Below are 25909 nucleotides of genomic sequence, written 5' to 3'. Positions count from 1 at the left end.
ATTAGTAATGCAGAGGAGGGCAACCAGGAAGGTTCCAAAGGCTGTGGCGAAGGTGAAGAGCTTCCTGTTTCTCTTCAGGATCTTAAAGTCATCTGACAGGCCTGTGATGACTGCCTCCATGCCACCCATCTGGTGGACACAAACAGAGAGCCTCAGAAATGTCTACGACTTAAAGATTTCAGTACATCAGTATTTCAGTATTTTGTATGGTATATAGCAGTTTAGCCAGAAGAGAACCCACAAGAGCTGCAATACGACAAAAATGTTATTGATAATTTGTAATCGCTACAAGTTCAAAGAATGCTTAAGTATGCTGATACATACAATACCCTTAAGTCTTTCACGTCTGATTGACATGGGCAAGTGTAACTTTTACAGTGGTGTATGTAGCAATATCCAATAAAACATAATTATGTCTGTTAATAAAGGTTTAAAGGTCTTGCTTTTAATTTTTGACAGAATTGAATAGAATATACATTAGCTGTATTATCCAACCAGGGCTGTAAATGTGTTTTCCACTTCAGCACATAAAGCACAGGCATAAAAATAGAGAATAATACATTAAAATACACATACCTAGTACAATGTACATTACCGTGTAATGTGCATTACCATGTAATACTGACTTGGTCTTCATCTGATCTACTTGGTAAATGATTGAGAGGATAAGTGACTTATTTGGGGTTATTTGCTGACAGATAGGACAAGATTAAACTATCCTGTGTTTATTCCGTGTCTGAGTGAGTCATTGAGCAGATGTCTTGTTAAATTACTGCTGGCTTTTGAAACATCTTAGAATGACGTTTTTGTTGCTGCATAGCATTTACAGTCACTTAAACGTTGACCACACAAATATAGTTTACTCTTTATTACTTTACTCTAATTATCTATGTTGGATATTTTATTATTTACCCTGCTCATGGAATAGTAGTGATCTAAAACACCAGGGTAATTGGTATTTTCATGGTGAATAAAACATATTAGGTATTAAAGTTGGTCTGATGTTTATTTATTATTTAACAGTACTTATTTGTTACATTAACATCATATTTTAACACTCTTAACCTGAACCTGAACTGTAAGGGTGCTACCAGGGAAATGATACGGTATTATCCCTAGATCATAGCATGCTGATTGTTCACATGGTAATATCTCATCATTCAAAGCAAATTTGTGCTTTGGGAAAATCAAATGGCACTGTTTCTCATAGATGAACTTGCACAGTGAGTATGCAATAACCATTATGTTCCAATAAATGTCAGCCTTAATGGAAAACTCGGATAAGAAACTCTTCCAACATGATATGTGGATATCATTACTATGATCTGAATGTACAGTGTCTGCACTGCCCTGTATGTGCACAGTAAAGGGAGTGGTGCTTTTCTAAGCACTTGCATATTATTCTTGTATTTTTATACATGTTCTATGCGCTAAGTTTTGGAAAATACTTTTGCATCTTATTCTCATACATGTATGTAGCAGAGCAGTCATCCTGCTAAAAATATTTCTGGTCATAACATTGTTGAGTTCTATAGAAGGGGTTGTTTAAACTCACGGAGCTGTCAATGCCCAGAGTCAGCAACATGATGAAGAACACAATAGCCCAAAAGGTTGAGCCAGGCAGTGTAGAAATTGCCTCAGGGTAGATGATGAACACTAATCCTGCCCCTGTACATACACATACAGAAACATGAACACACAAAACTTATAGCCTTCATAAACATTTACAAAGTGGTTATTTGTATGTTTGTATCATTTAATACTTTCATAGCAAGTAATAGACAAGCTAATACTATTATCAAAACTTGATGAAAAAACGCTCTGGCTTGTTTGTATTTCTTTAAACACAATAGTCATGGCGGTCATAAGTGGACGTGCCCTTGAAAATTAGATACACCAGAGGGCCACGGGCCAGATGTCCGGTAAGTCAGACTACTATCTTGGACACCGGCACTTACCCTCTGTTGCCACATCTTCTATTTTAACCCCATGTTTGTAAGCCATGTATCCTAGCACAGAGAAGATGGCAAACCCTGAGAAGAAACTGGTGACGCAGTTCACAGTGCTGGTCAAAAGAGCGTCTCTAAAGAAAGAAAACAGACAACAACAAAAAACAAGTTCAAAAGAAAGGTCTTTATCTGTACATTTTCGATTTTTAAACTCTCCAACCTAGAAGGTCCATGTTACCAACCAAAGTTTTTGTGTTTCCAGTCAATATATTGTCATCAACAGGTTTGTAATTCTTACGAAAAGTTATGCATACAAATGTGAATATCTTACGAAATATAACATTCTATTTAACGCCATGAAACAGTGACCAGAAACGGACTGCGTCGGTTAAGTCTAGGCAACAAAAATCGATGCTTAGGTTGAGGGATCAAAGCAACTTGGTCAGGATTAGAAAAAAGATCATGGTTTTGTTTAGTGTTTTAGGGACGCAAACTGGGACTGTGTTTTGGGGCCCATCCACCACTCCAACCTGAAATCACAAATCACAGTGCATTACTTTTAATAGTTGTGTGAAAAGTGGAAAAGGACAGCCTGTTTCAGTTGTAGTTTCAGTACTTGGCTAAGGTATCACCTAATTTATTTTTTACAGTGACAAACTGTCTCTTGTTAAAAGAGTATCATTCCTTTGGCCTGAACACGTAAAGTCAATTGTGCTACTTGCTATCATTGAAATGGGTTGGTCATCTGCCAAACACTATGTTTTAGAGGGGATACTCAGGTTAATGAGAAGCCTTTGTTATCTGCTCCTGTTGGTGGTTTGATCAGTAATTAGTGTTCTGTTCTTTGGCCTCTAACCTGCAGTTGTCTGACTAACTGAGCAAGGTCAACTTAACAATGGCCACCTCCTGGGTTAAGGGAGCAGAAATCTCTTAATGAAGCATTTTGTCCCCACTGACTTTCCCCCTGATTTTTATTTTATTTTTGAATTGTTTGCAGGGTGTGATAAAACTTTTTCTGTTTTATTCAGTCCTATTATTTTCTTCAGTCTGGAAAATAAGATCATTACTTACACATAGGTTCAGGCTTTCTCATTTTGAGTCAAGAAGGGCACAGGAACATTTGAAAGCAGGAAAAAGCAGAAAAAAACAAAGAACAGAGAATGGCCGCTGTGTTGCGTCCTCATCTTGTACTTGTCTGATTTTCTACCAGTCAAGGGGGGAAATTTAAACTTGATAGATATTTTTCCCTGGTTCCCTGGGTTATGTTTTTCTTGTGTGCTGGGGGTCACACTGCTACTCACTCACTGCACTGTACTTTATGCAGAGTCCCTTCATCTTTGTGCACAATCAATCAAAAGTCTATATTCAGTACTAGTTTTTCTTACTGCACTGGCTCTTCCCTGCTTCTGCCTTTCACCTAGTTCAGATTTGATCATGCAAATCCAACCTGCCAGTAGTCCACACACTTCTTCAAATAGGACATGAAAGGGGAGGAAGGCAGGAGGCCCGTTTGGGGTAGAAGAAAGTGGAGGAAATGAGAGGGAGCAGGGGAGGAAGGACCCATAACAGGGGAACACATTTTATCGTTTTATCTACTGTGTAGTATATCTACACACATGATATGTTAAACTGCTGTATTGCCTCAAACATCACCACTATTAATGTGAAAAAGAAGTTCACAACCTCATGCCTGCTTTTTTTGGAAAAGAAGAGCACTATGACAAAACAGTCAACATACAGCCTTTGGCTATTATCTTGCAACCATTCCTGCGGTCTGTATTTTATCTATCCTGATAACACCTGGCCATTGGGGTCAGCTGAACAGATTAGCATCACCTCTGCTGCTTCGTGATCCAGTTACATGCTTGAAAAGGTTGACTGCTGAAAAACAGCAGGATGTTATGTTGCTGTGGGCTTGTTTAGGACTATCGAAAATCCCAAATGAAGTGCAAGCTCTTACCTGTAGCAGTTGTTGTCAAATTTGTTATAACTGGCAAAAGCAATGAGCACGCCAAATCCTGCTCCTAGTGAGTAGAATATCTGGGTGGCAGCATCAATCCACACCTACAGCAACAATAAAAGACAAAGGAGTAAGCTTTTGAATTCTTAAAGAAAAAGGCTTGCAGACTAAAATACTGCACAGACAGTGGCTTTGTAAAATACATGGTTCTGGTTTGCAAAACAAGACGATACATACAGTAAGTGACACAAATGTCCTGCAAAACAAACGATTTTTCTTTTAACTCACAAATAGACGTCAACCCAGCTAGTTAAAGATTGTGTGATAGTGAAGGTTGTGTGACTATATACATTCGGTATGGGAGGCACCAGGGGGAATCTAGCCATTAAGAGTTTGCAATACCCCACCCAATGAATTATTTTCCCAGAAACAAGGCTCTCTGAATCCACATAGACATCTCTGACGTAAGTGTTACTGTGTTACAGTCTAACATAAATGAAAAGATATTAAAGTCCTGAATGAACTGAACGCATACATAATTTGCTTTTTTTTAACACTACTGATTCTGTGGCAATCCATTCAAAATCAACTCCCATGGAGGGTGTGTGACCAATAAGCACTGTTTCTAACCTCTAGATTATTGAGCCGCTTGAAGTCGATGTGAAGGTAGGCCCTGATGCCATCCATGGACCCTGGTAGAGTTATGCCTCGGATCAGCAAAACAAAAAGGACCACATAGGGCATAGTAGCTGTGATGTACACCACCTAAATACACACACAAATAGATGAAAGGGGGAAAAAATACATCATGTAGCTTTTTTCATTGAACCATTCTGTCAATAAACGGCCACAGAATGTAGCCGACAGTGTATATAAACAAAAAAGAGAAAGGTTCCACTCCCCCTCTCTTACTGTCTGACTCTAAGAGTTTTAAAGTTATATGTTACATTAATACAGCATGAAAATATACTGTATGAGTGATTTGTAGTGCAGTATAGTGTTGTTGTTGTTTGGTACTCCAGGCCCATACCTTCCCTGAGGACTTGACACCTTTCCACAAACTGAAGTAGAGGATGAAGACCACCACGACCAGACACAAGGACAGCTCCCAGCGAGGCAGACCCAGATCCTGGATACCCCTACTCTCATGGAGATGCAGCACACCCCGTCTGCAGAAAAGACAGAAAAGTATATACTGTATCACGATAGGACATTCTTTAATTCTGATTAACTGTATACAGTAAATCCGTATTGGATTTGTTTGATTAATAGATTACAAAATGCTGTATCATGATTCACAGCACTATGAAAAGCACTAATAATTGCTGTGATGCTTTTCCAAGCAAAACCAAGAATGTGATGACATTGTTTTGTGGTACTGTGTACATAATATTTGTTTTTGCTACATCTTAACAATTAGTGATGTTTTTGTCAAAAAGGCCCACCCACGGTCTGTAGCAGCTGGAGGAGTCTAAACAAAGCAGCCCACACTGTAGATGTCTGAGGTGAGGACGGGAGGCTAGGACAAGCAATGCAGCACTCCACCTTCTATCCACATTTCCAATCTGTTCCTGACACCTTATCCCAGTTCATCACTGGTCAAGGTATTCAGTTAAACAACTCACGTCAGTTAAACAGCTCACAATAAATCTTTTCAAATTTCTATCTTTCAAACTAACTTTTACCTAAAGTAAATCTTGGTGAAAGCTTAATGAAGCTGGATCACTCAGCTTTTCAATCAGATTATTAAAAAAAAGTGAATTAGTCCAATTTCTCTGTCTTTCTCTCTCTGAACTACAAGCACAAAATGCCCTTGAATGCTGTTTCATTATATCAGCCATTGTTCTCAAGCCAAACACTTACTGACAGATCAAGGCTCAAGAGTTTTATTTTCCTATCATGAAACAAAGGGAGAACCATGTTGCCTCTTCTATTCCTAACTAAACATTGTTTTCAGCTGCAAGCTCATTCTTTGATTGTCTGCTCAGATTAGAGGGAAGGAAGCTCACAACTTCAGTTCCTAATCGTAATCTCACCGAGTAATCTGAGTAGAGACCTCCTTCATGTGATACATTAGATAAAATTGTAGTGGCCGCTTTGGTCAGAAGCTGCTTTCAGTATGTTGTCCTATATGCGCTCACCTGCATTAATTATATGCCTACCGTATGTCTTGTTAAGAAAATGTTAATCAGCTCACTTAAAGAGGACCTTGACAGAAATGGGAGAGTTCACCATCAAAATGACTATTTGCAAATCAACACTGAACAATGATCAAATAATCTAGTTCTCCGTGGAAACATGAAAGAAAAAGTTTTCTTCAAGAATTCAAGGTAATGCAGGGTGAGTAATTGAGAAACAAATGATCATTTTGAGGATGAATTATTCATTTATTACAAGAGAATATATTAAAAACATACTATAAAATGTGGACATAGTCACATCACCCTTAGGTGTCTGAATAGCGGAAAGAAGATCTCCCGATTAAACCAAAAATGGACAAAGAGGTGGCGCACTTAGGTTTTTTGGTAAAGGTTTGCAGAAAGTTTGCTGATCCTGGACCACTGGCTCCCCAACGGATCACCAAACTTTCTGTTGCTGCCGTAACACAAATTAGACCTTGACCCTTGATGGGTGCTGTTATTTATTTGGTAGTCATAATTTCGCAAGTGATAAACGTCTTGTCACTGTTCCAGTTACTCATCATCAAAGTGGAGAGAGAGAGCGGACAACTGTTTGTTTGAGTTCAGTGGAATGGACTGCTCCTCATGCTCTAAAAAAATTCTGATCAGCAATATTTTTGCATTGGAGGGCCACTGAACGTGCTGCCAAGGACTCCTTTTATCACTACCAGTTAAAATCCCCAAATCTACAGTATAGGGTAAACAGCTTTATCTAGGCAGGAGCAAGGCCAAGGGAAAAGACAAGAAATCAGGTAAGATCGAAACACATTGAGGTAAATCTAGGTCAATCTCTACCTCAGTCCATTCTCGGTGTAAAAGATTATACAGACTAGAAGGGAAGCTATTTATTAAGTAAAATCGGAACTAGAATTGAACATTAAACTGTCACAGAATGATTAGCCTTCAATGTGTAGAATGCAACAAACTTCCAATAGCTCTAATAGATGAAGAGAATTTAATCCGCTTTTTTTACCCCACCCCACATAAAAAGCAATTTGTTTGTCAATAATCAATTGGTTGATTTATTTGACAGATCTGTAAAACTGAAGTTGCTCACAAAGAATCATGCAAAAGAACAACTTTAAATATTTTGTTTACTAGAGATGTGCCCAGAGGTTTTTTAGACATATAATTAGGGTGATCAGATTCTTGAGGAGATCTTAAGATACACTTCAAAGAAAAAGCTAAGATATCCACGGATGGATTGTGTACCTGTGATTGATACATGGTGACATAATTCAACTTTAAATTCCTGATACTAACACGGCCACGACAAGGAACTGGTTGACATGTGACCCTCCAAGACCAGGACAGTGACCATTCTTGATCATAGAAATAGAATGAGAATAGAACAGACTTTCCCATTCAAATCAACGTAGCAGGATGGTCAGAGTGGTGGCCATTTTTACGTTTACCATTGCCATTGCAAATAGGGGGGCTAACTCGTTCTATTTCTATTGTCAATGCATAGTGCTGGGTGCCATTTACTTTTGAACTAAAGACTTCTTTTGAACTAAGAAGAAAGTATAAGGTCTGGAGATGCTAGACAATGAATGGGAGAATGATGAAATGTGAAAGTTTTCTTTTTATACCCAAATGAGCTTTATAGTGTAGTGTCGTCAGTATTAAACAGTAAATGCATCTAATTACCCTGGGTGCTCTCAGCAACATCTTTCCCAATTCAGTGTCTATAGAGCAGCTTCACAATTTATACTTTATACTTAATAGTTTATACTAATTTGAGTTTTAGTACTGAAGTTTTTGGATTTGAGAGGGAGTTGTTTATGTTTACTAATATTCTTGGACCGTCTTAGACCACAGGGATAATGTTTGAAAATTTTAAAAAGGGTGTAATTCCCCTTTAAAAGCACTTTTGCTCCCTTAACATTTGTCCTAAAACTTTTCTCGTGAAAGATTCAATTATGTCTGCATATGATGTTAAGGGCTGATAAACAGCGGAACTGGATTTAGATATGATACTCTGGTGGCTTACACAACAGTTTGAGACAAAACACTCTCAGGAACACGCAAGTTGAAGTATGTTCAGACATAGAATCCGAAGGGACCAAAGATCTGTGGATCTCCTCTTTAGCAATTTTTTTTTATCTCTGGCTGATAATATATTCAAAGCTAAACGGTCTTTGGGGATGAAGATAGCGGTGTGAAAACATCAGTTTATTTGGAGAAGGACATTTAGAGTCCATGCTCTGACCTGGAGGCCTCGTGTTGGTGCTTTAATGCCTCAAGGCCTCCTTGTACATCAGATAGAATTGATAGTGCGCTGCCAGTAAATGCTTAGTATAACACCAATCCGGTCCCTTTGGCCCAGTTACTCTAAACACATTTAAACTTATCGTCACTCAGCGAGCTGGTTACGCTGCTATCCTATCACTCACTGTTGCCATTAGTCGGTCTCTGTATACTTAAAGCTGGCACACTATTGCATGGTCTTAATGTTGGTTACAGAGTGTGAAATAGGGCATGCTAAAAATATATAAATAGAAAGGACTATAGACCTGGGTATCAAAACATGGCTAAGGAGTTTTACTGCATTTCAACTTGATATGTTTACAGTAATTAGTTACAAATGCACTTGCCATTTGAAATGCTATTCTTCCAACAAATATGTTAAATTGCACGTGAGATTGAAGTAAAAACAATATATATAACAATATTCTCAAGTGTCTATGTAATCTAAATGGGGGCTTTTTACCAAGTCTAGTTATCCTTGACATGAAATCAAAACTGGTTTCTCTAGATCCAAAGAGAAAGGATATGGGTACATGCTACTGGAACAAATTGGTGTTTTTATTGTCAATACACATACTTAATTAATCCCTGGGGGGATTAACTCTGTTATGTTACCTTTTACACACATATGTCCCAAAATACACACATGCAAACAGGTCCTATACACATGCATCAAATGGCGAGTGGCAGAGTGGGGCTGCCCATGGAAGGGTGCTCCAAGTAGTTAGGAGTTTGGTGCTTTGCTCAAGGGTTAGGGTTAGGGCTTGCTTTGCTCAAGGGCACATTGGCAGCGCCCATGAGGTGAACTGACACCTCTCCAGCTAACAGTCCACATCCATAGGTTGGCTGTAAGTGACACCAAGAAAAATCTCTACAGACTTAGCTACCTTTAGTGATCTGTGTGCCAGCAGGAGGACTTACACAGAAAGCCCACTACTTGTTCAAAGATGTATAACTATTCTTTGCACTGTGGGAATTTAGATATTTGCCCATGACCTTCAGGGCCAGGCGTTGCTAAATATTAAAGGACTAGTTTGAGTATGATGTGCAAATGTGTTTAGCCTAAAGCTGTTCTCGGCATCCAAATTTGTGGGGAGTAAAAGCCAAACGTCATAGAGATGCGATAATTTAAATCCTGGAAGAAGTCCATGTGCTGCACTTGGATGTTCACATCACAAGTGGCAGAAAATTGTTGCGTTAAGAAGGATAAAGAAGAACTGAGTTCAAAGTTCAAATCCTGCTCATTTTCTTACATCCTCACAGCTGGTCCATTGCTGATTGGAGTGGACATGACTGTCAAATTGTTGGTTTGTAAAAGTTACAGATATTGTCAGATGCAAACATACCCTGTCAGAGAGGTTTGGAGGGAGGGGGTTTCCAAAGCTGTTCAACCATCTGACAAGAATCTCTAATAAAGCATATGGGCAACTTAAGAAGGGCTTCATGATTTTTATGCCTTTAAGCATTGAGACAGCTTTATTCTGTAGAGTTTATATCGACATGATGCTGTGATTTGGGAGTTAAATGTCTGGAGGTTTCTTTGATCTCTGAATGCTTCACAAGTTATCAAATTAATCACAGGGAAATGCCCAGACCTCTCATTTCCAGGTCAGTTTTTTTGGCAGAGGCCTTGTCTCTGGCTGTCTGCACATAGTCCCTTCCACTCCACATCTTCGAAACAAGCCCTATCACATGATGATGGAACATTTAAACTACATTGCTTCAGGATCAACGCAGACACCGCTGCATGCCTTGCAGGCTACTATGTCTGCAGCAAACTCTGAAAAATACTTTGTTGTGAAGTTCAGAAAGAATGAAGAGCGCTACAAGGTCTAATGATGTATAATAAGCCACCTTTGGTAGAGACAGATGCTGGTTTGTTACAGCCAGCAGCACCTTTATAGCACTTGGACAAAGATTTGTGGCAATCTATGAAAAACAGTTGGAATGGATACAGAAAGCTTTCGTCTTAACTTGTGTCAATAATAAGTTCCAAATACCTTAACGGCACTATTTGATGCGCGATTAATGCTTATAGTGAAGTGATCGCAGCACACGCCAGACGGCTTGGTTATAACATGACATGTTTAACTTATGCCTCTTGAACAGGTTTATCGATTAGGTGCTTAGTAACACATGCTTAGCAACACATGCTTAGCAATGCATGCTTAGCAACGCATGCTTAGCAACGCATGCTTAGCAACGCATGCTTAGCAACGGTCCCTGGTGCAAATGTAATTGAAATAAAACCTTTGTGAGTTAGAGGCACGGCTCAGCACCATGGAAGCTCAGTCTTGTACTACGGTAGCTAGCCGGCCACCTATATCTTTAGCTGGTGCAAAGCCACATAGTGTAGCGTTGGCTTCTGCTAACCCTCCCTCGGTAATCTCTGAGCAGCCAGGGTCCTCCTGGGTGACTGTGAGAGGAAAGCATAGTTCTAAATCAAAGCCCATGGTTAACCATCCACACGTTCACATTTCAAAAATGTTTTCTCCACTCATTGACACACATGCTGAGGAATCAACACTGGTTATTGGCAGCTCCATTCTGAGAAACATGAACTTAGCGACACCAGGGACCATAGTAAAATGCATCCCAGGGGCCAGAGCGGGCAACATTGAGTCCTATTTGAAACTGCTGGCTAAGGATAAACGTAAATATGATAAGATTGTTATTAACGTCGGCGGTAATGACACCCGATTACGTCAATCGGAGTTCACTAAAATGAATGTGGAGTCGGTGTGTGCATATGCAAAAACTACGTCGGACTCCGTCATTTTCTCTGGTCCCCTGCCCAACTTGTATAGCCGCATGTCATCATTCTGTCACTGGCTGTCTGGATGGTGCCCGGTAAATAATGTGGGCTTCGTAGATAATTGGCAGTCTTTCTGGGGAAAACCTGGTCCATTAGGAGAGATGGTATTCATCCTACTTTGGAGGGTGCTGCTCTCATATCTAAGAACCTGGACGCAGTTTTTAGCGGTCTAAAACCATGCCAACCCAGTGTTGGGGTCAGGAAGCAGAGTCACATTTTAATACCCCACTCTGCGCTGCCCTTATTGCAGGTGCCCAGGAAGCAGAGTGGCAGTCTAACACACCTGTCTGCGCTCCCTGTGGAGCATTTTCCAGCTCAGCTATACAAACGCTGTGTGCCCCAAGATCATCTAAATTAACCGGATCAAAAATTAACAGAAGAGGCGCTATACAGAAAAACTTAATACAAATCAACACCAAATCTGCGATAATGCAACAAAATCTGAAAATAAAATGTGGACTTTTATACATCAGATCTCTGTCATCTGAAGCTGTTTTAGTAAACGATCGGATATCAGATAACCATATTGATGCCGTGGTCCTGCATGACGCTTCCTGCTACTATTATAATCTATAACCTTAGCTGTGCTTGTTTCTACTATTCTGCTGTATTAACTGCCATAACATATAAGTCATATTCACATTACTATAGATATTATTATAGTTACTGGAAGTGTGTGTTTGTCTCTGTCTTTGTGCCTCTCTGTCTCTCTCTGTCCATCTCTCCGTCTTTTCTCTCTTTCTCTCTCCTTTTCTTCCTCCCCAACCGGTACAGACAGATGTCCGTCCTCCACAGAGCTGGGTCTGTCTGACGTTCCTGCCTGTAATAGGGAAGGTTTTCGTTGCCACCGTACATATAATATTAGAAGCGCCACAATGCAGTCTCACATCCACTGACGTATTATACATGATGTCATCGGACCTTGTAGCGTTCTTCATTCTTTCTAAACTTTAAAACACAGCATTTTTCAGAGTTTGCAGCAGACATAGTAGCTTGCACAGCATGCAGTAGCGTCTGTATGAAACAAAACACTGGAAGTATAAATCAAAACATTATTTTACCGACTTTTAATTTTTTTTTTATAGTTGGAAAAGTGAACATTTTTCTCGTAGATTTGCTACTTTGAATCTCATTAATCTGTGACTTTATTTTCTGGTAGATTTGTCACTTTAATCTCATAAATCTGCAACTTTTTCTCAAAATATTACCCCCTCCCCTGGGTCCATAATTATTTTTTTTCATACTTGGCCCTTATATACCGTCATACTGATATAGACTGACTAGAATATATGTATGTGAAATGTGTCAGTGTAGGGACAAATAAACAGAGAAATGATCGCTGGGCTCCCCTCAGCCTCCCAGTGACCAAAAAAATCCATTAACACAGGTTTAAGGATTCCTCTGCAATCAAGTAGTCTCGTATTTCTCTAAATCAATGTTCCTAAACAATGCCATTTTCTGTAGTGTCAGCAAATCAATAAAATTGCATGTACTTTACATGAAAGAAATGACAAAAAAAAATACAGTATGGTTGTGGTAATCAGGAATAACCCTACTGTACTGTAAATCTTAGACGATAAATCAGCTAAAAATTGAGCTTAATAATAACGCTTTTTACTTTATTAAACACCTCGGTTAGTGAGCCTAAACTCTATACCACCTCTGGCGTAAGTCCAAAGGAATGTTCCATTAGAAATGCTTTGTTTTACTTTTTAATTTTCCTGCAAACTACACTTGTGATAGCTGAAGAAAGTAGGCTCAAGAGGATGCAGAAGAGCGTAAGAGGTGAAGCAGGAGAATTGTTGACTCAGTTGGCCTCATTTTCTCATGCTGTGCCTCGGCATTGCTTCTGTGCTCAAAGCTAACTGTAAGCAGTAGGATTGATCGTCCCCTGCAGAGCCTACCCCCATGCAAGATCTGTCTTGAAGTCCCCTATTGTTGCCTTCTGATTTTATGCATCATGTCTACTCATTGAGGTATATTTCATCACTTTTTGGAAAGTATGTAGTAATTCCATAGACTGCATGAGTAATTTACAAGGCTGGACCTTTCACACAAACGGTTACCTCCTCATGTTGAATAAGAGTGTTTACCTACTTTAAACATAACATAAGCTTGAGGGTTCCTGGAAGTTTAAAAGATATCCAGATATACTGATATAATAAACATACTGTACAAGACACTGCAGCCCTGCAGAATGGGAGTGGAGCTTTAACAAGCTCAATTATTTGCCGGGACTCATGCGCAATGTATTCTGTGTGTCTCACTGTGACAAGTGACTTCACAGACTTCCTCTGGGCTGCACAGTCAGTCTTCACAGAAGCTGGGGAAGAACTGGCTGTCTTTGAAGTATAAATAGCTGGAGTTTTTTTCATGCACTTCAAAGAGTGCATTTGAACTTTTTATGTATACGCCTTTTTACAGTGCAAATATTTATTGCTGGTTACTTTTGGAATCCTCTACTCATGTTTCAGTGCCTGGTCACCCTCTTCTTGTGGATAATGGTGCACTGGGATGTACATAATGTAGTAGTACAATTGAGACGACATTCACAAGATATGAAAGCATCACTGCCACATGATGCTCTTTGTTGTTGTGTGGACTGTAGTCAATGCACTGACTCAGCAAAACTGCATCAGTTATAAGTGTCCAAATGGAAACAAAATGCACAAATAGACAATGAGAAAAATATGCAAAAATAGATGTTATGAAGCAGTGCCTGCTTTAAGCTTTGATCCTTTTGCAATAACTAATGTGCTCTATATTTAAATAGTACTATAACATCTATCCATGAAACAGAGATTACAACAACAGCACTTTTACATCTACCAGATGTCTTGAATTTTGATCTAAGAATAGATTCACCCTGATTCATCCCATGCCTTAAATGTTATACTAGTTATCCATAGTCATTGTGAGACGATCTATATCAGTAAAAATGCACGCTATGTTTAGAATATTTTCACTCCATTCCTTTGGGACTACATTTTCTCAACCGTAGAACTTCCATATCCCTACACAAAAGAACAAAAGTTGATACTGTACATTTACAATGATATAGTGTAGATTATTCTAAGTGAGCCTTTTTTAGGTGGCGAAAATATGTTTTTGCTGCTACCCTCGTTCACAGCAGTACATTGCTTAAATTTTATGTCCACATTCCTGTTTGCTTCTCCAAACTGGGGGTGCACCAACTATTGCCGACCGCTGTAGGTAATACACTGACTATGGATAAGTGCCTCATAAACCACACTTCAAAATACCCCAAAAATCCCTTTAATGACAGCAGTGTGACTGTGGGTTACTTCATCTGAAGTGTTAGGATATTATGCACCTGTTAAAACTTGAAAAAAGTCAGGTTACCATAAAGTGTTGATATCATTATTTTTTCCTTTTGAAGTTGCATAAAATGTAAATTCTGCAATGGCATACACAGGTAAGTTATTTCAGAAATCACTTACTCATAGTACTCGGCTGCCGGGGTGATCTTGTACTTGGCGTAAGATGTTCCATTGCCGAGGACGGATGCGTTGATTGCCTTGGGGTAGGTGCAGTTTGCACTGTTCCAAATGTTGTCACATTTGAGCCATGGCAGCTCTCTAGTCATGGAGGAGAACAGGTAGTGGAGGGACCAGGCAATGATGACATTGTAGTAGAAGCCAACATACAGGGCTATGATGATCACAGTGTAGCCCACACCTGAGGAACACAGAGTCATTAGGAAAAAAAATGATGCTTTAAACTCATACTGTGCTCAGTGCAGGTAGAGTCCAGTATTTAGCAAATTCACTTATTACACACTCTCAACGATCATATTTGATTAATTTTGAAAACGACATTTGTCATGTTTTCAAAAGTAATATCACTTATCTTCCAAAGCTAGCGAAAGAGACTGAATCAGTCCCTTTGAGTTTACAACAGCCCATGTCTCTTAAAGCAATTCTTACCTTTTCTGGCATTTTTACACTTTTCTTTTGTAATCTTAAAATGCTTCTCACAAGTGTATGGCACACTTAAATGTAAATAAGTTCACCAGGTGTTGAAACTCAAAAATATTGAATCCTCACTCGTCTTTCACTTGCACTGCTCATGCTGCTCCTACTAGTGAATTCAAGATAGGTTGATTTCCCTCGGATACGCTAGTGGGAGGTTACACTTTGACAGGCCTTCCAGTGCAGTTTTCCTAGGTGGAGGTCCAGAACTTTGAATGCAGCATTTCTCTCAGCGCACGTGTCGGGGGGGGGGCATCAGAGGTCAGACAGGGGGAAGAGAGTGGGTATTTGGAGGGAATCGCTGTGAGACATGCAAGAAAGGTCAGAATTGCTTCAACACATGTCCTGTATTTGTCTGAGAGATTATCCATGTGTTTAACAGTCCATAAGTTATGTATAGTCCTGTAGGTAGGAGGGAGGACATCTGTTGTGCCTTGAGGAGTACCTTGACATTGTGATCCTATAGAGGTATCATTTTAATCACAATCAGCATCATCATCATAATTAAAATCTGGTGGGATGTCCAATAGTTCTGGACAGATCTTCTTGAAGAATGAAAAATTCCTGATGCTGAAGTGTCTGGCTGCTGTGACCATGGAGCCTTTGACTCTGGCCACAGTGTATGGCTTACTGTTATACTGTGAGGTTATGCTTGGGCTGATGATGAAGCAGTGTCCCCTAGAGTAACAGTGTGTAGTTTAACATGACAATGAGAGTCTGCATGAGATTTAATCTTGGCATAAGTAAGTGGATGTAGGAATCTGCATTAGAACAGTTTGGCAGGTGAGCTTTCTGTTTATGCTTGGAGGTGAGGATCGGTACTCCAGTAGGAAGATGTTCAGTTGTTGTTTCCGGAGAATTCCTTCTGTTTCAGTCACATGAACAGCTTTGCCCAATGTGCACAAGAATCTTTTAGCTATAGCAGTGACTTGAGACCAAAGTAGTGCAATCTGCCGGGGATGGAATCCTAGATAGTTTTCAAACTAGTAGAACTGGTTGCTGTTGAATGGGGGACCATTCAATCAGTTTTCAACTCTGGGGATCCCAAACATGGAGAAAACTTTGTCCACGCCCATGATGACTATTAGCTGGAGTTGACTTTACACTCTCAACTGAGTAGCCTTTGTAATCATCCATGATGACAAGCAACTGCATCTACTCTCTAGTTGGAAGTGGTCCACATGCCATGGCAGAGAGCTTCTAACAAAACTGAGATTTTTAGTGGCTCAGTATGTGCAACTGGTGTGTTGGCCTGACATGCGAGAAAACTGTGTACTAGTGCTTTTCCAATCGATATCTGGAAATCATTTTGGAGTAATGTAAAATTGGCAAACTTGTTCATTTCTGTCATTTTCAGCCGTAACTGTAACTATAGTTTTGAAAATGCCCTGGTTTCTTCCGTGGACTAGCTGTTACACCAATTTGCATGGCAGTGGGAATTACTACAGTACAATGTCTGATGCATGTGATGTTGTTGGTTCACTGCTAACTTGTCTGAACTGCTTTATATCAGCTAGTCATGTCTGTGCCATGAATTGTAAATGGTAAATGGTAAATGGACTTGTAGTTATATAACGCCTTTCTAGTCTTCTGACTACTCAAGGCACTTTCACACTACTTCACACTGATGGCGATGAACAGCTACATACCATCTAATCTAACCATTAACACCACATTTACACACCCATGCTAAGCACGGGGAGCAATTTGGGGTTCAGTGTCTTGCCCAAGGATCAACAATCTCTCAAATGGAGGACGACCCCCTCTGCCACTGAGCCACAGCCACCCATTGTGTATTTCTGTAATTCCACCTAGAAGTTGTAGGACTGAAACCTGGGTCCCTGTCTCTTTCTGGCAGGTTTTCATGTAAGTGTAGTTTTGTTGCCTAAACCTAACCCTCAGCTTTTGTTTCCTATACCAAACATAATCGTCACATTCCCCTTCATATTTCGTAAGATATCATACGACTTTTCATACAATATCCTACGAACCTGTTGGTAAGATAACATTGTTTAATTATGAATGCTGGTTCCTACCACTATCTACCTGGGTAGAAGATTGAGATTCTAGTATCACTGGTTATCTCCATAATGCAGCCTGCGTTTTGTGCCATTTCTGGTGAACATGTGCAGTGGTTCTGAGATGGAGAAGTCTCTTATAAACTTGGAGCAAAATTTGACAATACCCAGCAGACTTTTTGGATTTAACCTGGATTCTGGGGGTCTGCAGCATGCTGAACTGCAGCATCTTTCTTTCTTAAACATCTTGTGTGTGAGACCCATTTATCCAAGTCTCTGGTAAAGTGCTTGGAGGTTGTTGTCATGCTCACATCATGAGACACCGTAGACCATTACCTAATCGCTGAGGTTCTTCACATCAGAGAGACCTTGCAGTGTTTGGCATTTGGCAGCAGTGGGATATTTGCCAAAACTCTGTCTTTTGTAGCACATCCATCCAAAGTGATGAAACTCCACCTCTCAGATCCAGTTAGGAAAACACAGTTTCTTCATTTAACTTGTGTCAAATCATCCATGTTAGCTTGGCACATGTCAACACAAATTCTTGCTTTGTCAGGGACCTCCTCAATGATGTCTTCAGCTCAACCTTCAGGCAGATGTGGAATGGCATGTGCCTATGAGGTTGGCATGTACATTTGATGTCAGGATTCATGTGAAGCTTTCCCAGAAATGTTTTCAGTTTGCCAATCACTTGAAAAAGTTCTGGATGACCTTCTACCAGCTCAGCTATGACTGTGCAACACGGTGGTGTGGATGATCTTGCTGTGACTACTTTAATCAGTCCCAGTGCTTTGGATGCTTTGGAGATGAGAACATTGACTTGACACCTACAGATGTAGGAACTGGCAACCAATGCTACCAATGCTATCACAGTCTGTCACCTCTTATCACAAAGAATGTGCACATTGTCTTTTTCTGTCCTTTCTCCACACTGCACATGAAAGCACTATTGACAGGCAATGGAACACTGTAGTCGAAGGGGTAGATCTTGGTTTGATGGGTGCTACCCTGTGGAAGTGGCATAGCTCTGTCAAAATGTATTTCACTGACACAGTTTGCTGAAATCCTGAATCAATTAAAACTAGCATATTACTGCCATTTAGCTTGATGTGGATCTATGGTAGCTCTAAGTTAACATCAACTACAAAAACATAGACATCATCACTGCTTGAAGAGTTGAGCTCTGTTCAACCGGTGCAGTCTTTGTTGTGTAATGGATTTTCTCAGTGTGTTGGTTAGCCTTGTTTTGTGGTCATTTTGTGTTAATATATTTGGATTTTTAACGTCACTTTCTTGGAAATGATTTATTTTACCACAGGCTGACCGTTGTTTAATTGTAGTAAACATTAACCATCATGAGGATATTTATCCGCACAGTTCCTGCAGCAGTTGTTGGATCGTCATTTTTCTGACCATCTACTGTTGTTTGAAGGCTTCTTCACAGTCTTTTGATCCAATCTGCTGACTGTAGCTGTTGTAGTTCTTTCTATGCCTGCAGCTTACATTTCAGAAAGTTCAAATGTTCTTCCTTGGCCAAGAGCTTAGTATAGCCTCACTCATCCACTTAATCATTAATCTTTCTCTGCTCATTTCTCTTTCGGAAAACAGTGGTGTCCATGTTGACTTTTTGTGTGTCTTTCCTTTTACACCTCATTGCTTATGTTATGATTCTGTTGTGTACTTATGAACCAGATGAACGACGACTTCCACCGGGTCTGTACATTCTCTCTACATTCACATCTTCATTTGTCAAAACACACCTATTGAGTGCTAATGTTTACTTTCCATCATTTTGCACTTTTTTCTTTAGTAGCCTAAATTATTTGATGGATTGTTTTGTCTCCACTGGAATGTGGTATCCTTACATGAAAACAGAGGAGCCATAAATCCATCACCTAACCAAAGGGAAAAAGCAAACCCTCTTCAGCACTAGAGCCAACAAAAACAATGACTGGTCCTGATTCAGTAGTGCAGAATGAGGAACTTATCTATCAGTAGCCTATTTAAAAGATGCTACTTCAAATAATCAGCTGTTGTATAAGGAAACACATGAAGCGAAGCAAAGAAGCTTATGTGTAGCTGTGGTTTTCCTGATACATATTGTAAGATCTAATTTTGTTGCTGATGTATGCTAATACTAGTCAGCACAGTCTAACAGGGTTTTGCAGGTTTGGCTTCACAGTGAAGTCATTATCACAGGGGTAAAAAGATATTGTACTGCAATACATATTGTAAGTTCGAGTTACTATAATTAACCCTATGCAGGTGTCAGTTTAAAGCTTACACAACATAATTCTATGTAATTCAGTATTTTATAATGTGTTCAAAGCCTTCTCTATTACAATAGTACATAAATCCTGTTTGATTTGAGATTTTTTGGGTGCATCTCAATCTATCTAATCGTTTGACTTGCAGTTACATTGACCTCACCATCTCCCTCAGCATGCCACAGACACTAGCCTGGTTTGCTTTTGCTTCACTCATTTGAAATCGACATTTGAAAAACATAGAAGGGGGTATAAGGTTGTAAGTACAAGCAGAGAGAGATCAAAAAGGTGGAGGTGAAACAGAGAATGAGGCAAAGTGACAGAGAAATTAGTTACAAGTGACACTCATGAACCTATGAGGGTTAAAGGACAAGAACAAAGGGATGAAATTAAAGGGCAATACACTGAATAGACGCAAAAAAGAGCATCACTGAACATAGTACACTTTAGGAGGTAAGACAAAGACTGAAGTAAATAGAGTTCGAGTTCACATGTATGTGCATAATGTGTGTTTGTGTTGAACTCACCTTTAAAGACAGGGCAAATTTTCCAAACTGTAGCTGCCCCTTCCCTGTTGTACTGGCCCAAGGCGAGCTCCATGTAGAACAATGGCATCCCCGCAATGACCAAGAAAAGAATGTACGGGATCAAAAAGGCACCTGGAAAGAGAAATAATTACATTTCCTGCTTTCATGGTTTTTTTTTCAGCTAATGCCCTGCTAGTGTGACTTTTTTTCTTACAGTAAAAAGATGTTGTAGGATAGGTGCAATGTGGAAAATAAGTATGAGGCCAAAACATAACACCAAAAGTAAGAAAAAAGGGGGAAAGTCTTGGTTGGGGTTCTTGACATTGTTGGAAAAAAACAACACACCATAGCAGCAGGAAGGCTCACAGCTATTTTCATGCTGTGCCTCAGTAGCACATCCATCAACAAGGAAATGACCTCCCATAATTTAATTGTTCTTGATATTGTCCATCACAAATGACACATTATCTACAGTAATGAATACATTTTGCTGAGGGCCAATATGATTGGCAGGACAGTGTTGGTGATGACCCTTTGGGGCACTGAACACAACATGTTGATTTTCACCACATGAATGGACACAGAGGCAAAAAGAGGACAGGGCACACATTCTGGTGAACACTCTGTTGATGAGTTCTGAGGGTAAACAACACTATTGTTAAAACAGTCCTTTTCTGATTCAAATACACTCTAGTGAAAGTTGTACTTTTGTATTCACACTTACTGAGTAAACCTCGGCTCAGAAATGTGTCTTTGCAGTTATCCTTAGACCAGGCAAATGCATCTTACAGTGTATTTAAAACAGGATAAAGCAGATAGCTGCTAAAACATTTCATGAATCATCTGATAATATGGATTGGTTTGAGGCCTACGGTGGCTACAGTGGCTACACATGTACATGCCTCTATAAAAGGGATTTTTAAACTTCTTATCCCTTCAAGGGTCATGGAGGGCTATAGAAGATCCCAATTTACACTGGACAGTTTTAGTATAACAATGTAGTTAGTTTATTAAGGTTTTTGTCCTATTTTTAAAACATTGAATAGGAATCGGAAATATACTGGAGATAAAACACAACCTTTTGTTAGTGATCAGTGAACTAAACACTTTTTTTATCCCCTCTGGTAGCTACAGTTCATCTTCAAGTTTCAATCTTGAGGGTGCCTATCTGTACCCAGGAGCAACCAGAACACTTATATTTGTGTATTTTTTAATAATTTTTAGTTTTGTATATTTATATATTCACATCTGTAATCTGTCTCGCATGATACAGTCAGTTTACACAGTCTCTTTTTGAAATGAGCTATTTCCTTCAACATATTAGCTACAGTAAGTGCAGTTCCTCCATTAATAAACCTTGGATAATTGAAAGTTAATTAAACGAGATTAAAGGAACTAGAATTCTAACAACATAAGAAAATAGTTGCGATCTAAATCTGAATCTAAACTAAAATAGCAAGGCTGTATTTGCCACACGGTGTAAACACATTCGCATTTTTGAAACATTGGAAAGTAAAAAATTGAGAGGCTTTGGCACCTGACCCCTGAATGAAAGAAGACAAAACATCAATGCATGGAAAAACTACTACAATTTTACGCTTGGGACGTATAACTTGCAATGTACCTGACCGACTCAGTCACGCGCCGTATTCTTTATTATCATGTTACTACAATGATTCAGTCCTATCTGTACCTGACGGTGCCTCATAAGTTTTGTGACTTCAATTTGGTTTACTCACCTCCTCCATTTTTGTAGCACAAGTAAGGAAATCTCCAAACATTGGCCAGGTCCACCGCGAAGCCAATAACCGACAGAAGAAAGTCTATTTTCTTGCCCCAAGTTTCTCGTTCGTCCTCGGTGGATCCGTGAGGACCTGCGAGGTGGCCAGGGGTTGGAATGATGGAGGAACTGGTGTACTGGACGCCATTCTGGTCCTTCACCAGTATCAGTTCTACCTCTTTTTTCTCCACATTACACTGTTTCAGCGGGGCCACCGACGAGAGCTTGTGTTCGGGCAGAACTTGGATATTCATCTTCACTGCGGCGCGTTCGAAGCCCACGCTGGCCCGGTGCTCTCACGGCCCCTGCGGAGTCGGTGCGCTTAAGGACGGCAATCCCGCTGACAAACACCGGATAAGCGGGTGATCTCCACCGAAACTACAGCAGACACCTCCGCGTACATGGGCTGGATGGGAGGGAAGAGAAACAGAGTTTGGAGAGATTTGGTATTTGTGCGTAAAGTTTCAGAGGCATACAGGTTAGGACTGCAGGGTGTGGGATATGTGACATTATTCCATTATTCCCCCTAAAGCAGCTACTAATACTTGTACAGCATTAAAATAAAGCATCGTATCTGTAGTCTGATGCCCAGCATTAGCAGGTGAAAACAAACTACTTCGAGTCCCTCTCCGCGTCACCGCGCGCGCTGAGTTTATTGCGCGCTAAACAGCCAACTCAATCAAACAATCTCCCTAAAAACATCCTTCATGAATGATACATGGTTATTTGAATATGTCACCGGCACTAAATCAATTCAAAGGTCTGCAGCTGAAAAGGCGTTCCTCCGTACTTGGTAAAGCTAGGGACACTTCTCCATGACCCGATGCTGCTGTTGTCCAGATTCATCTGAGGGAAGACTGCCCATTCTGAAGGAACTATAAGACTCGCCTTCTCCAGCAGAGACGATATAAAATGCGAGCTTTTAAATCGGTTTCCTCTCTCTCTTCCACGTGATATTTTATAATTGAACACTTTCTCTCCAGTTTGATGTGGACTTGGCATAATCGCTTTTTTTTTTGTTTTTTTGCCTGAGCTCAAGTTCCCATAAACTTGTGCATCTGCTTCAGACTTGTCAGTGCAACAATCCGTCAGGATTAGTTATAGTGGTTTTACGATTAATCCACGTATAGTGGAACATAAAAGTCCTTACCTTTTCTATAAATCAAATGTTGTGTTTCGAAAACCATGATGTGAAAGTTGTAAGCTGTATAGGCGTGTGCTTTTATTTGATGAAGACTGTTCGATGTCAAGGGCAGAATAAAAAGACAGATAATGTATTTGCTTTTCTGATTCAGGAGACATAAGATCACCACTACCTTCAGCTTCATATTAGTGCTTGAATTTTGCATGCAACAAAACTTTTTTAATGTTTTAATTTGGACTTTATCTGTTTCTTCTCTGTACGAAAAAGATTGGATTACCGTTTTCTAAGAAGCCATGAAAGCTTTGTGTTCCATGTGTAATTTAATTCTACAGCAGCTTTAGCCAGGGGCAATGATTTTTATTAGATATGGTTGATCAGTTCATCCCATTAAAGTCAATGAATGTCCTCTTTGCTCTCCAGTGCTTGTTTTATAAAACCCTAATAGGGCTGGTTTTGGGCGTTTTGTTTGTGGAGATTGAATAACTGCAGTGATGGTAAAGCAAAGGACCAGGTAACAGGGAAGGATAATGAGTTATTACTTTCCTCTCCTGAATTAGTTCTATTCTTTTGCCCTTTGTTTTGTATTGTCAGGTATCCCTATCTCTAGCCAAGAATTACCAAATGTTTTGTGTCATGTTAATGTTTTATGGGTAGTGCATTTATAAATATGCGTAGTGTGATGTTGTGCATTCAACAACTGTTTTTCTAAAAATGTCAACGTCCGATTAACGTAGTTAGCAGTAGCATCATTTGAAGGTCCTTCAAAAGTGACTTACAGATGTAAGGTAGGTGCATATTGAGAATAGACAATAACAAGGGTGAACTGAACCTGCACCCGTAGAGGTGTACAGGACTGCTAACGGCAAAATGATATCATCCGTCAACTGTTACCTACATCATCCTGGATGAGCTTCTGGCTGAGTACTCCCTTCTCTTTCTTAAGGTTTGGGCTCTTCCATGTGGACCCGAGGATGAGAAGCTAATGAAACACGATGCAGCCTCTCAAGTCACACACTATGACCCATAGATTTAACCTGAGCATTTGTTTCGGGTCACTGCAAAGATCTCTGTTCCTTTCTGACGTTCTTTTGTCTCTGCACTTACCTGTGCAAACATGCACTACACACACACACACACACACACACACACACACACACACACACACACACACACACACACACACACACACACACACACACACACACACACACACACACACAACACACACACAACCTTTCACCCACCCTCTCTGAGTATTTAAAGGTCAGCCCTACATCATAAAAAGTGCCTTAACTACATAGTACAAATAAGAATGACCATTTATGACATGTTTTATGACACAGCCTAAACCTTTTTTCACAGGAGACATTTTGACTTCTCACAATAGGAAAAGCACAGGTGTAAAAAATGAAATAAATGCTTGTTGCATTCCATTATGCTGCTTTGATTTCAGTTTCCTGGTATTGTGCATGCTGGCTCACTGTCACTTAAACTGGAACTTGGATAAAACTGAGCCATCACTAGCGTTATCAGCAGTCACAGCTGTGCTTTATGAGTCAAAATGTGAAAATGAAAAAGGCCTATTGTGCTGTGTGAGCCAGGTTTCTTTTTGTAAAGTGCTAATTGATAATTGTATCACCCAATAGTGTTATAATTTTCTGAAAATGTAATTAAGCCTAAAATGTAATATGATTTGCAACTAACTTGAACAAAACTGTATTAAAACTCAATAATGTAATAACTTGACCAATAATATCATAAAATGTCCTGACTGATATTGTAATAAAGTTTTTTTTAATAAGAATCACTGTTGACTTAGGAGCTGGTATCGGGGCCTGTTGGTAAGTCTTTCAAAACACTCTTTTAATAAACTCTGGGTAGGCTAACTGCGTTGATGGCGCTTCATTTTATGTGTTAGGATACTTATCATGCTACTGCAGAGGTTTGGTGTTATTTTTAGCAAGATTAGTGGTTAAAAAAGAAGCCATTTTAAGGCCTTCACTGTACTGCCCCGAGCGAATCAGTGTTAGCTGATGTTAGCAACTCTCCCGCATTTCTCCATTTATAGTTTATATTAGTGGTGGGACACGGTTAAAAAAATTTATCTAATTAATAAGAGGCGTTGTAATTAATTCATCTTGATTAATCGCATATCAATATTTGACACAAGAAGCAACATTTTTCAATTTAAATGGATTTTGGTATATGACTTAATGAATAGACACAACAAAGAGTTTAAACAACAAAATGTGTGTTTATTTTTATCAGTGACCACTAACTTTTTGTACTTTTACGTCTGAAACACACAGTGCTTAGTACAGTACAGTATATTCAAGAAAAGTGGAAACCTAACATTGATAATTTAAAATAATATCCTTAGCATAAAATAAACAGATAAACATAGAGTGCTTTTTCTCCCATGTTTCCAAAAACACAGACACAAGAATGATCCATAACGACAGTCCTTCCTAGGAGCGTTGTCTGTGCTAACGTTAGCTGCAACATGTTCGGAGCGGGGGCAGAAGAGCTCTGGTAAGAGGTGAATTCTTTCTTGCACAATTTGCACTCAACCATGCTATTATCAACGTTTCCACTTGCTCAAATGTCCGCCCACTGAACCCAGCAACAACTCATCATCTTGCTTCTCATCGGTTTAATTTCTTTCGTGTTGTGTCCTGTGCTTCAGTATTACGGGCTGGGCGGGAACTCGTGCAATGGGAAACGTTTCGCACTGTGCAAAAATAAATTGTGATTAATTGCGTTATGTTTTTTGTTTGCTATTAATGAATCAATCGTAATTAACGCGTTAAGCCCTAGTTTATACACGGAAAAACGTCTCGATGGCCTTTTTGATAAGTGCCGAAAAAGACCATGGGATGATTTTGCGCCGGAATTACAGTTTAAGTACAAATTGTATTGCATGCATTATTACATTTACAGGAAATGTTTACATTAATGGGTGCTACAATACTTAATCAAACAAAAAGTGAAATTCTGACACAAGCTCTTTTTTCTTTTTAGAAAAAG

At 39.6% G+C, this 25909-nt stretch overlaps 1 protein-coding gene across 1 annotated transcript in view; it reads right to left on the bottom strand.

Annotated features, from left to right (window-relative positions):
* Positions 1 to 22608, bottom strand: part of slc6a2 (solute carrier family 6 member 2) — a 30564-nt gene extending 7956 nt beyond the window's left edge. The window contains exons 1-10 of the mRNA XM_083925148.1: positions 22529 to 22608; positions 21698 to 22144; positions 19959 to 20090; positions 14616 to 14853; positions 4940 to 5078; positions 4540 to 4674; positions 3910 to 4013; positions 1959 to 2083; positions 1556 to 1668; positions 1 to 129 (exon numbers count right to left, since the gene is read on the bottom strand). Coding sequence (XP_083781274.1) covers positions 1 to 129; positions 1556 to 1668; positions 1959 to 2083; positions 3910 to 4013; positions 4540 to 4674; positions 4940 to 5078; positions 14616 to 14853; positions 19959 to 20090; positions 21698 to 21992 — 1410 coding nt within the window. The 5' untranslated portion in view covers positions 21993 to 22144; positions 22529 to 22608. The remainder of the gene's footprint in view (positions 130 to 1555; positions 1669 to 1958; positions 2084 to 3909; positions 4014 to 4539; positions 4675 to 4939; positions 5079 to 14615; positions 14854 to 19958; positions 20091 to 21697; positions 22145 to 22528) is intronic.
* Positions 22609 to 25909: the final 3301 nt, after the last annotated feature.

This window comes from Echiichthys vipera, assembly GCF_963691815.1.
Source record: "Echiichthys vipera genome assembly, chromosome: 1".
Classification (NCBI taxonomy): Eukaryota; Metazoa; Chordata; class Actinopteri; order Perciformes; family Trachinidae; genus Echiichthys; species Echiichthys vipera.
Note: the sequence above shows the minus strand (reverse complement) of the source record. Positions and strands in the feature narration are given on the sequence as shown.